The sequence below is a fragment of the Salvelinus alpinus genome, chromosome 19 (genome assembly GCF_045679555.1).
Source record: "Salvelinus alpinus chromosome 19, SLU_Salpinus.1, whole genome shotgun sequence".
NCBI classification, from domain to species: domain Eukaryota; kingdom Metazoa; phylum Chordata; class Actinopteri; order Salmoniformes; family Salmonidae; genus Salvelinus; species Salvelinus alpinus.
This window is the reverse complement of record NC_092104.1, coordinates 18,648,634-18,662,385: the sequence shown is the minus strand read 5'-3', so window position 1 is coordinate 18,662,385 and position 13,752 is coordinate 18,648,634. Positions and strand designations below refer to the sequence as shown.

At 45.3% G+C, this 13,752-nt stretch overlaps 1 protein-coding gene across 10 annotated transcripts in view; it reads right to left on the bottom strand.

The window, feature by feature from the left end:
- smarca2 (SWI/SNF related BAF chromatin remodeling complex subunit ATPase 2) overlaps window positions 1-13,752 on the bottom strand; it is a 134,425-nt gene that overhangs the window by 24,247 nt on the left and 96,426 nt on the right. For all 10 annotated transcript variants that reach the window (XM_071352461.1, XM_071352463.1, XM_071352464.1 and 7 more), the window contains 2 exons: window positions 12,802-13,020; window positions 4,771-4,994 (listed from right to left, as the gene is read on the bottom strand). In XM_071352461.1, coding sequence (XP_071208562.1) covers window positions 4,771-4,994; window positions 12,802-13,020 — 443 coding nt within the window. The remainder of the gene's footprint in view (window positions 1-4,770; window positions 4,995-12,801; window positions 13,021-13,752) is intronic.

The window sequence follows — 13,752 nt, the reverse complement described above, 5'->3', positions numbered from 1 at the left end:
AACCCCAGAGGACAGAGCACGGAACAGATATAGGAACCCCAGAGCACGGCACAGATATAGGAACCCCAGAGGACAGAGCACAGAACAGATATAGGAACCCCAGAGGACAGAGCACGGAACAGATATAGGAACCCCAGAGCACGGAACAGATATAGGAACCCCAGAGCACGGAACAGATATAGGAACCCCAGAGCACGGACCAGATATAGGAACCCCAGAGGAAAGAGCACGGAAGAGATATAGGAACCCCAGAGCACGGACCAGATGTAGGAACCCCAGAGGACAGAGCACGGAACAGATATAGGAACCCCAGAGCACGGAACAGATATAGGAACCCCAGAGGACGGAACAGATATAGGAACCCCAGAGGACAGAGCACGGACTAGATATAGGAACCCCAGAGCACGGAACAGATATAGGAACCCCAGAGGACGGAACAGATATAGGAACCCCAGAGGACAGAGCACGGAACAGATATAGGAACCCCAGAGCACGGAACAGATATAGGAACCCCAGAGGACAGAGCACGGAACAGATATAGGAACCCCAGAGCACGGAACAGATATAGGAACCCCAGAGCACGGAACAGATATAGGAACCCCAGAGGACAGAGCACGGAACAGATATAGGAACCCCAGAGGACAGAGCACGGAACAGATATAGGAACCCCAGAGGACAGAGCACGGAACAGATATAGGAACCCCAGAGGACAGAGCACGGAACAGATATAGGAACCCCAGAGGACAGAGCACGGAACAGATATAGGAACCCCAGAGCACGGAACAGATATAGGAACCCCAGAGGACAGAGCATGGAACAGATATAGGAACCCCAGAGGACAGAGCACGGAACAGATATAGGAACCCCAGAGGACAGAGCATGATACTGATATAGGAACCCCAGAGGACGATACAGATATAGGAACCCCAGAGCACGGAACAGATATAGGAACCCCAGAGGACAGAGCACGGAACAGATATAGGAACCCCAGAGCATGGAACAGATATAGGAACCCCAGAGGACAGAGCACGGAACAGATATAGGAACCCCAGAGGACAGAGCACGGAACAGATATAGGAACCCCAGAGCACGGAACAGATATAGGAACCCCAGAGCACGGAACAGATATAGGAACCCCAGAGGACAGAGCACGGAACAGATATAGGAACCCCAGAGGACAGAGCACGGAGCAGATATAGGAACCCCAGAGCACGGACCAGATATAGGAACCCCAGAGCACGGAACAGATATAGGAACCCCAGAGCACGGAACAGATATAGGAACCCCAGAGCACGGAACAGATATAGGAACCCCAGAGGACAGAGCACGGAACAGATATAGGAACCCCAGAGCACGGAACAGATATAGGAACCCCAGAGCACGGAACAGATATAGGAACCCCAGAGGAAAGAGCACGGAACAGATATAGGAACCCCAGAGCACGGACCAGATGTAGGAACCCCAGAGGACAGAGCACGGACAAGATATAGGAACCCCAGAGCACGGAACAGATATAGGAACCCCAGAGGACAGAGCACGGAACAGATATAGGAACCCCAGAGCACGGAACAGATATAGGAACCCCAGAGGACAGAGCACGGAACAGATATAGGAACCCCAGAGGACAGAGCACGGAACAGATATAGGAACCCCAGAGCACGGAACAGATATAGGAACCCCAGAGGACAGAGCACGGAACAGATATAGGAACCCCAGAGGACAGAGCACGGAACAGATATAGGAACCCCAGAGCACGGAACAGATATAGGAACCCCAGAGCACGGAACAGATATAGGAACCCCAGAGGACAGAGCACGGAACAGATATAGGAACCCAAGAGGACAGAGCACGGAACAGATATAGGAACCCCAGAGGACGATACAGATATAGGAACCCCAGAGGACGATACTGATATAGGAACCCCAGAGGACGATACTGATATAGGAACCCCAGAGGACAGAGCATGATACAGATATAGGAACCCCAGAGGACGATACAGATATAGGAACCCCAGAGGACGATACTGATATAGGAACCCCAGAGGACGATACTGATATAGGAACCCCAGAGGACGATACTGATATAGGAACCCCAGAGGACGATACTGATATAGGAACCCCAGAGGACGATACTGATATAGGAACCCCAGAGGACGATACTGATATAGGAACCCCAGAGGACGATACTGATATAGGAACCCCAGAGGACGATACTGATATAGGAACCCCAGAGGACGATACTGATATAGGAACCCCAGAGGACGATACTGATATAGGAACCCCAGAGGACGATACTGATATAGGAACCCCAGAGGACGATACAGATATAGGAACCCCAGAGGACGATACAGATATAGGAACCCCAGAGGACGATACTGATATAGGAACCCCAGAGGACGATACTGATATAGGAACCCCAGAGGACGATACTGACATAGGAACCCCAGAGGACGATACTGACATAGGAACCCCAGAGGACGATACTGATATAGGAACCCCAGAGGACGATACAGATATAGGAACCCCAGAGGACGATACAGATATAGGAACCCCAGAGGACAGAGCATGATACTGATATAGGAACCCCAGAGCACGGAACAGATATAGGAACCCCAGAGGACAGAGCACGGAACAGATATAGGAACCCCAGAGGACAGAGCACGGAGCAGATATAGGAACCCCAGAGCACGGACCAGATATAGGAACCCCAGAGCACGGAACAGATATAGGAACCCCAGAGCACGGAACAGATATAGGAACCCCAGAGGACAGAGCACAGAACAGATATAGGAACCCCAGAGGACAGAGCACGGAACAGATATAGGAACCCCAGAGCACGGAACAGATATAGGAACCCCAGAGCACGGAACAGATATAGGAACCCCAGAGCACGGAACAGATATAGGAACCCCAGAGGAAAGAGCACGGAACAGATATAGGAACCCCAGAGCACGGACCAGATGTAGGAACCCCAGAGGACAGAGCACAGACAAGATATAGGAACCCCAGAGCACGGAACAGATATAGGAACCCCAGAGGACGGAACAGATATAGGAACCCCAGAGGACAGAGCACGGAACAGATATAGGAACCCCAGAGCACGGACCTGATATAGGAACCCCAGAGGACAGAGCACGGAACAGATATAGGAACCCCAGAGGACAGAGCACGGAGAGATATAGGAACCCCAGAGCACGGAACAGATATAGGAACCCCAGAGGACAGAGCACGGAACAGATATAGGAACCCCAGAGCACGGAACAGATATAGGAACCCCAGAGCACGGAACAGATATAGGAACCCCAGAGCACGGAACAGATATAGGAACCCCAGAGGACAGAGCACGGAACAGATATAGGAACCCAAGAGGACAGAGCACGGAACAGATATAGGAACCCCAGAGGACGATACAGATATAGGAACCCCAGAGGACGATACTGATATAGGAACCCCAGAGGACGATACTGATATAGGAACCCCAGAGGACAGAGCATGATACTGATATAGGAACCCCAGAGGACAGAGCATGATACTGATATAGGAACCCCAGAGGACAGAGCATGATACTGATATAGGAACCCCAGAGGACAGAGGACGATACTGATATAGGAACCCCAGAGGACGATACTGATATAGGAACCCCAGAGGACGATACTGATATAGGAAACTGATATAGGAACCCCAGAGGACGATACTGATATAGGAACCCCAGAGGACGATACTGATATAGGAACCCCAGAGGACAGAGCATGATACTGATATAGGAACCCCAGAGCATGATACTGATATAGGAACCCCAGAGCATGATACTGATATAGGAACCCCAGAGGACAGAGCATGATACTGATATAGGAACCCCAGAGGACAGAGCACGATACTGATATAGGAACCCCAGAGGACAGAGCATGATACTGATATAGGAACCCCAGAGGACGATACTGATATAGGAACCCCAGAGGACAGAGCACGATACTGATATAGGAACCCCAGAGGACAGAGCACGATACTGATATAGGAACCCCAGAGGACGATACTGATATAGGAACCCCAGAGGACAGAGCACGATACTGATATAGGAACCCCAGAGGACGATACTGATATAGGAACCCCAGAGGACGATACTGATATAGGAACCCCAGAGGACAGAGCATGATACTGATATAGGAACCCCAGAGGACAGAGCATGATACTGATATAGGAACCCCAGAGGACAGAGCATGATACTGATATAGGAACCCCAGAGGACAGAGCATGATACTGATATAGGAACCCCAGAGGACAGAGCATGATACTGATATAGGAACCCCAGAGGACAGAGCATGATACTGATATAGGAACCCCAGAGGACAGAGCATGATACTGATATAGGAACCCCAGAGGACAGAGCATGATACTGATATAGGAACCCCAGAGGACAGAGCATGATACTGATATAGGAACCCCAGAGGACAGAGCATGATACTGATATAGGAACCCCAGAGCATGATACTGATATAGGAACCCCAGAGGACAGAGCACGATACTGATATAGGAACCCCAGAGGACAGAGCATGATACTGATATAGGAACCCCAGAGGACGATACTGATATAGGAACCCCAGAGGACGATACTGATATAGGAACCCCAGAGGAATACTGGCTAAACACTATCACAACTCTGTCAATAATTTAATCAGGGATACTATTGCTGGACTAGAGAAAACATGTGCAACCCAGGTACTAGAGGACTGGTTGGGGGTACCACCACTCTCTCCTGCTATGGTTCTCTTACCCGTCTCTGTAGTTGATGACGGTGTCGATGATGGCGTTCATCTGTTTGGTGAGTTTGGGGGGGTTGGGGGACAGCTTCTCAGCAGGGGGACGTCCACGCCTCTTCTTTGCCTTCTCTCCTCCCTCTTCCCTCCCTCCGTCCTTGTCCCCTCGTCTCCTCCTCTTCCTCGACTTCTTCAGACGGATCTCTTCCTCCATTTCCTCCAGGTTACCATCCTCTACTGCCTGTAGAGGGCGACACACAGATAGAAATACAGGTTACCATCCTCTACTGCCTGTAGAGGGCGACACACAGATAGAAATACAGGTTACCATCCTCTACTGCCTGTAGAGGGCGACACACAGATAGAAATACACTCATATACTGTAGCTGTCCTTCCCATTGTTCTGGTTACAGACTGAACTCATGAGCCAAGAACAAATGTGCAGGTGTATTGTATCACATTGTTTCAGAATCCCACAATTCTTACCTGTCTAACAGTATTAAGCATGTGTTCGTAGGACTTCGTTATGAAACTGAAAGTATTCAGTATTTGGAAAGTATTCAGACTCCTTGACTTTTTCCACATTTTGTTACGTTACAGCCTTATTCTGAAATTGATTAAATGAAATGTTTTTCTCATCAATCTACACACATAATGACAAAGCAAAAACAGGTTAGACCTTTTTGTAAATGTATTTTAAATTAATTAATTAATTATTCAGAACCTTTGCTATGAGACTCGAATCAAATCAAATGTTATTTGTCACATGCGCCGAATACAACAAGTGTAGACCTCACCGTGAAATAGTTACTTACAAGCCCTTAACCAACAATGCAGTTCAAGAAATAGAGTTAAGAAAATATTTACTAAATAAACTTTATGAAATCAAAAAGTAACACAATAAAATTAAATAACGAGGCTATAGACAGGGGGTACCGGTGCCGATTCAATATGAAGGGTGCACCAGTTATTTGAGGTAATTTGCAAAGTGATTATGCATAGATAATAAACAGCGAGCAGCAGCAGTGTAAAAACAATATAAATACAGTGGGGAGAACAAGTATTTGATACACTGCTGATTTTGCAGGTTTTCCTACTTACAAAGCATGTAGAGGTCTGTAATTGTTATCATAGGTACACTTCAACTGTGAGAGATGGAATCTAAAACAAAAATCCAGAAAATCTCATTGTATGATTTTTAAGTAATTAATTTGCATTTTATTGCATATATACATATGAGATGAGTAAAGGAAAAATATGTTGTGGCGTACAGCAAGTCAGCCACCAGGGGGAGACTCGTCGAGGCCTGGTGACAGACGGAGTATACATCTCGAGGCGATGGCTCCATCTACTGGACGTGCCAGGTCTCGACGGGCTCTCCGCCCAGGACTAATTGGGGCTGATTGGGGATTGGTGAGTAATCAAGGGCTGCTTGCTCACCAGCTTTACAAGTCCCATAAAGCTGCCAGAAGGGCAGCACACAGGGGAGAGACTGAGGGAGGAAAGGGCTCCCGTATAGTTGGGGACGGTACCAGAGGTAACAGGAAGGAGTTCAGTTTTTGATCCCCACAGGATACAGCAAGACCTGGAGCCCAGAAGACGGTATCTTGGAGATGGTCTCTTCTTTTCTTTTGGACTATTATTTTTAATAAACACCTTTGAAACTGAGCTAATCCTACAGTCCGTGTCTGATCTGTGTAAATGTTTTGACCCCCTGGTCTGCCACAATGTAAACATTATTAGAGTGACTAGTGTTCCATTATTAAAGTGGCCAGTGATTTCAAGTATATGTCACGCCCTGACCATAGTTTGCTTTGTATGTTTCTATGTTTTGTTTGGTCAGGGTGTGATCTGAGTGGGCATTCTATGTTGTATGTCTAGTTTGTCTATTTCTATTTGTTTGGCCTGATATGGTTCTCAATCAGAGGCAGGTGTTTGTCGTTGTCTCTGATTGGGAGCCATATTTAGGTAGCCTGTTTTGTCATTGTGGGTTGTGGGTGATTGTCTATGTGTAGTGTTTTGTGTCAGCACTATTATTCGATAGCTTCACGTTCGTTGTTTGTTATTTTTGTATAGTTCGTTCAGTGTTCTCTTTTCTAAATAAATTCAAGATGAACACTTACCATGCTGCATATTGGTCCTCCGATCCTTCCAACTACTCCTCCTCAGAAGAGGAGGAAGACGAACGTGACAGTCTATGTATATGGGGCAGCAGCCTTTAAGGTGCAGGGTTAAGTAAACCGGGTGAAATCCGCCTAGTGATTGCTATTTAACAGTCTGATGGCCTTGAGATAGAAGCTGTTTTTCAGTCTATTGGTCCCAGCTTCGATGCACCTGTACTGACCTCACCTTCTAATGATAGCGGGGTGAACAGGCAGTGGCTCGGGGGGTGGTTGTCCTTGATGATCTTTTTGGCCTTCCTGTGACATTGGGTGCTGTAGGTGTCCTGGAGGGCAGGTAGTTTGCCCGATGATGCGTTGGGCAGACTGCAGCACCCGCTGGAGAGCCCTGCAGTTGCGTGTGATAGCAGTTGCCATACCAGGTGGCGATACAGACCGACAGGATGCTCTCAATTGTGTATCTGTAAATGTTTGTGAGGGTTTTAGGTGACAAGCCAAATTTCTTCAGCCTCTTGAGGTAAAAGAGGCGCTGTTGGCTTTCTTCACCACGCTGTCTGTGTGGGTGGACCATTCCAGATCATCAGTGATGTGTACGCAGAGGAACTTGAAGCTTTCCACCTGCTCCACTGAGGTCCCTTCAATGTGGATAGGGGGGTGCTCCCTCTGCTGTTTCCTGAAGTCCACCATCAGCTCCTTTGTTTTGTCGATATTGAGTGAGAGGTTATTCTCCTGACACCACACTCCCAGGGCCCTCACCTCCTCCCTGTAGGCTGTCTCGTCATCGTTGGTAATCAGGACTACTACTGTTGTGTCGTCTGCAAACTTCATGATTGAGTTGGAGGCCACGCAGTCATGGGTGAACAGGGAGAACATGAGGGAGCTGAGCACGCACCCTTGGGGTCCCCAGTGTTGAGGATCAGCGAAGTGGAGGTGTTGTTTCCTACCTTCACCACCTGGGGGCGGCCCATCAGGAAGTCCAGGACCCAGTTGCACAGGGCGGGGTTCAGACTAGAGGTCGACCGATTATGATTTTTCAACGCCGATACCGATTATTGGGGGACAAAAAAAGCCGATACCGATTAAATCGGACGGTTTTTTAAATTTATTTGTAATAATGACAATTACAACAATACTGAATGAACACTTATTTTAACTTAATATAATACATCAATAAAATAAATTTAGCCTCAAATAAATAATGAAACATGTTCAATATGGTTTAAATAATGCAAAAACAAAGTGTTGGAGAAGAAAGTAAAAGTGCAATATGTGCCATGTAAGAAAGCTAACGTTTAAGTTCCTTGCTCAGAACATGAGAACATATGAAAGCTGGTGGTTCCTTTCAACATGAGTCTTCAATATTCCCAGGTAAACAGTTTTAGGTTGTAGTTATTATAGGAATTATAGGACTATTTCTCTCTATACCATTTGTATTTCATATACCTTTGACTATTGGATGTTCTTATAGGCACTTTAGTATTGCCAGTGTAACAGTATAGCTTCCGTCCCTCTCCTCGCTCCTACCTGGGCTCGAACCAGGAACACAACGACAACAGCCACCCTCGAAGCAGCGTTACCCATGCAGAGCAAGGGAAACAACCACTCCAAGTCTCAGAGCAAGTGACGTTTGAAACGCTATTAGCGCACACCCCGCTAACTAGCTTGCCATTTCACATCGGTTACACCAGCCTAATCTTGGGAGTTGATAGGCTTGAAGTCATAAACAGCAGAGCTGCTGGCAAAACGCACGAAAGTGCTGTTTGAATGAATGCTTACGAGCCTGCTGGTGCCTACCACCGCTCAGTCAGACTGCTCTATCAAATCATAGACTTAGTTATAACATAATAACACACAGAAATACGAGCTTTAGGTCATTAATATGGTCAAATCCGGAAACTATCATCTCGAAAAACAAAACATTTATTCTTTCAGTGAAATACGGAACCGTTCCGTATTTTATCTAACGGGTGGCATCCATCAGTCTAAATATTCCTGTTAAATTGCATAGTTCGCAATGAGCCAGGCGGCCCAAACGGTTGCATATATCCTGACTCTGCGTGCAATGAACGCAAGAGAAGTGACACAATTTCACCTGGTTAATATTGCCTGCTAACCTGGATTTCTTTTAGCTAAATATGCAGGTTTAAAAATATATACTTCTGTGTATTGATTTTAAGAAAGGCATTGATGTTTATGGTTCGGTACACGTTGGAGCAACGACAGTCCTTTTTCGCGAATGCGCACTGCATCGATTATATGCAACGCAGGACACGCTAGATAAACTAGTAATATCATCAACCATGTGTAGTTATAACTAGTGATTATGATTGATTAAGTTTAATGCTAGCTAGCAACTTACCTTGCCTTCTTACTGCATTCGTGTAACAGGCGGGCTCCTAGTGAGGCAGGTGGTTAGAGCGTTGGACTAGTTAATCGTAGGTTAGGTTGCAAGATTGAATCCCTGAGCTGACAAGGTAAAAATCTGTCGTTCTGCCCCTGAACAAGGCAGTTAACCCACCGTTCCTAGGCCGTCATTGAAAATAAGAATCTGTTCTTAACTTCTTTGGGGTAGGGGGCAGCATTTTCACTTTTGGATAAATAGCTTGCCCAAATTCAACTGCCTGCTACTCATCCCCAGAATATAAGATATGCATATTATTAGTAGATTTGGATAGAAAACACTCTGAAGTTTCTAAAACTGTTTGAATCATGTCCGTGAGTATAACAGAACTTATGTAGCAGGCAAAACCCCGAGGACAAATCATTCAGATTTTTATGTTGTTGTTGAGGTCACTGTCTTTTCAATGAGTTTTCATTGGGACACCATATTTCTAAGGGACTTGTTTGCAGTTCCTACCGCTTCCACTGGATGTCACCAGTCTTTGGAAATTAGTTGAGGTTTTTCCTTTGTGTAATGAAGAAGTACGTCCATCTTAAATGAGGGTCACTTGAAGTAAATTGTTTGAGAGAGGGACAGTACCAGAAAAGTTGCGTCAGTTTGTTTTCTTTTTGTATTGAACACAGATCATCCCGTCTTCAATTTGATCGATTATTAACGTTTTAAAATACCTAACGTTGTATTACAAAAGTAGTTTGAAATGTTTTGGTAAAGTTTACATGTAACTTTTGATATATTTTGTAGTGACGTTACGCAAGTTGGAAGCTGTGTTTTTCTGGATGAAACGCGCCAAATAAATTGACATTTTGGATATATATATCGACGGAATTAATCGAACAAAAGGACCATTTGTGATGTTTATAGGACATATTGGAGTGCCAACAAAAGAAGTTCGTCAAAGGTAAGGCATGAATTATATTTTTATTTCTGCGTTTTGTGTCTTGCCTGCAGTGTTGAAATATGCTACTCTCTTTGTTTACTGTTGTACTATCATCAGATAATAGCATCTTATGCTTTCGCCGAAAAGCCTTTTTGAAATCTGACATGTTGGCTGGATTCACAACGAGTGTAGCTTTAATTTGGTGTCTTACATGTGTGATTTAATGAAAGTTTGATTTTTATATCATTTTATTTGAATGTGGCGCTCTGTATTTTCCCTGGCTATTGGCCAGGGCTACCCCAGAGAGGTTAACTGACTTGCCTAGTTAAATAAAGATTAAATAAATGAAATTAAAATAATGAAAACTTGATATCGGCCCTATTTAATCGGCCATTCCGATTAATCGGTCGACCTCTAGTTCAGACCCAGGGCCACAAGCTAAATTATGAGCTTGGAGGGTACTATGATGTTGAATGCTGAGCTGTAGTCAATGAACAGCATTCTTACATAGTTATTCCTCTTGCCGAGATGGGATAGGGCAGTGTGCAGTGTGATGGTGATTGCATCGTCTGTGGATCTATTGGGGTGGTAAGCAAATTGAAGTGGGTCTAGGGTGTCAGGTAGGGTGATATGATCATTAACTAACCTCTCAAAGCTCTTCATGATGACAGAAGTGAGTGATACGGAGCGCGGGGACAGCAGACTGGGATAGGGAGAGATTGAATATGTCCGTAAACACTCCAGTCAGCTGGTCTGTGCATGCTCTGAGTACGCGGCTAGGGATGCAATCTGGGCCGGCAGCCTTGCGAGGGTTAACGCGTTTAAATGTCTTACTCACGTCGGCCACGGAGAAGGAGAGCCCAGTCCTTGGTAGCAGACCATGTCAGTGGCACTGTGTTATCCTCAAAGCGGGCAAAGAAGGTGTTTAGCTTGCCTGGAAGGAAGATGTCGGTGTCCGCGAAGTGGCTGGTTTTCCTTTTGTAGTCCGTGATTGTATGTAGACCCTGCCACATACGTCTCGTGTCAGAGCCGTTGAATTGTGACTCCACTTTGTCTCTATAATGACGTTTTTCCTGTTTCATTGCCTAGTTAGTATTCGGCCATATTCCCAGTCACCTTGCCATGGTGAAATGCGATTTCCACAGTTTCTGGTTAGGGTAGGTTTTAACAATCACAGTGGGTACAACATCTCCTATACACTTCCTGATAAACTCAGTCACCAAATCAATGCATTTGTCAATGTTATTCTCAGAGGCTACGCGGAACATATCCCAGTCTGCGTGATCAAAACAATCGTGCAGCGTGGATTCAGACGAGCGTTGAAAAGTCCTTAGCACGGAGCAAAATGGAGTGATCAGATTTGCTGAAGGGAGGGCGGGGGAGGGCCTTGTATGCATCCCAGAGGTTGGAGTAGCAGTGGTCGAGTGTTTTAGCAGCGCGAGTACTACAGTCAATGTGTTGATAGAACTTCGATAGCGTTTTTTCTTAAATTTGCTTTGTTAAAATCCCCAGCTACAATAAATGTGGCCTCAGGATATGTGTAATCCAGTTTGCATAAAGTCCTGTGTAGTACTTTGAGGGATGTTGTGGTATCGGCTTGAGGGGAAATATACACGGCTATGACAATAACCAAAGAGAATTATCTTGGGAGGTAATACGGTTGGCATTTGATTGTGAGGTATTCTAGGTCGGGTGAAAAAAAGGACTTGAGTTTATGTATGTTATTACAATCACATCATGAGTGGTTAATCACGAAACATACACCCCTGCCTTTCTTCTTCCTGGAGAGTTTTTTATTCCAGTCTGCGTGATATACTGAGAACCCAGCTGGCTGTATGGACAAAGACAGTATATACCGAGAGAGCCATGTTTCTGTGAAACAGAGTATGTTATAATCCCTGATGTCTCTCTGGAAGGAGATCCTCGCCCTGAGCTCGTCTACTTTATTATCCAAAGACTGAACATTAGCGAGTAATACACTCGGAAACGGTGGATGGTGTGCGCGCCTCCTGAGTCAGACTACAAGTCCACTCCAAATACCTCTTCTCCGCCGGCTGTGTTTTGGATCAGCCTCTGGAATCAGTTAAATTGCCATGGGGGGTACGAACAAAGGATCCAATTCGGGAAAGTCATATTCCCGGTCGTAATGCTGTTGAGTTACCGCCGGTCTGATATTCAAAAGTTATTTACGGTTGTATGTAATATCACAAAAAAATTCCTGGGCTAATAATGTAACTGCAAAGTTGCTTAGGAGCTAGAAGCAGAGCTGCCCTATCTGTCGGCGCCATCTTGCTTTTTTACATGAGTAGTGCATGCCACAAATTCTAAGTGGGTCTTTCTCCATTCTTCATTAGATTTTGTTGCATGAGAAATATAAGGAAAGTTAGTACTGCCGCCAATACAGACATTGTGAAAAACACAAGGCCGTAAACAGCACTTTACTGAATTGCGTGGTAGGCTAGCTTCTGCTATTTGCAAGTGATGTAATATTGTCCCATTCCCTAGGGCTATTTAGCTCTCCCTACCACTAGGGGGTTAATGGGATTAAGAATTAGATTCTGGCAAAACCCTGAGCCATTGTTTCTGTTTTGTTTCATCTTTATAAATACTTAAGTTATTATTGAGAATAAAATAATATGTTCCAGCCTACCCTGAGCCACTGTTTCTCTGTCAGGGCGTCGCTGTAGTCAACGTCGCCTCTCCTGCGTGATCCTCGGCCGAAGATCTTCTCCTCCTCTTCCTCGCAGGTGAGCCGCTCCACCTCTGCGTCATCCTTGACGATCCAAGATGGCAGCTCGACCTCCTCCATCAGACGAGGCTTCCTTTTAGGGTTCCTGGCATCCTCCCGCCGCCGGTCCAGGTCCATACTCTAAAGAGGAAACAACACTTTATTGATTTCTAACCCTAACCCTTAAACTTCACCCTAACCCTAACATTTTACCCTAACCTTTACCCTTACCCTTACATTTACCCTAACCTTTACCCTTACATTTACCATAACCTTTACCCTAACCCTTACCTTATCCCTAACCTTTACCTTTACCCTAACCTTTACCTTATCCCTAACCTTTACCTTATCCCTAACCTTTACCTTATCCCTTTACCTTAATCCTAACGTTTACCTTAATCCTAACCTTTACCTTAATCCTTACCTTTACCCTTTCCCTAACCTTTACCTTAATCTTAAACTTTACCCTAACCTTTACCTTAATCCTAACCTTTACGCTGACCTTTACCCTTTCCCTAACCTTTACCTCATCCCTAACCTTTACCTTATCCCTAACCTTTACCGTATCCCTAACCTTTACCGTATCCCTAACTTTTACCTTATCCCTAACCTTTACCTTTACCTTATCCCTAACCTTTCTCTTAATCTTTACCTTATCCCTAACCTTTCTCTTAATCTTTACCTTATCCCTAACCTTTACCGTATCCCTAACCTTTACCGTATCCCTAACCTTTACCGTATCCCTAACCTTTACCGTATCCCTAACCTTTACCGTATCCCTAACCTTTACCTTATCCCTAACCTTTCCCTTATCCCTAACCTTTCCCTTATCCCTAACCTTTACCTTAATCCTAACCTTTACCTTAATCCTAA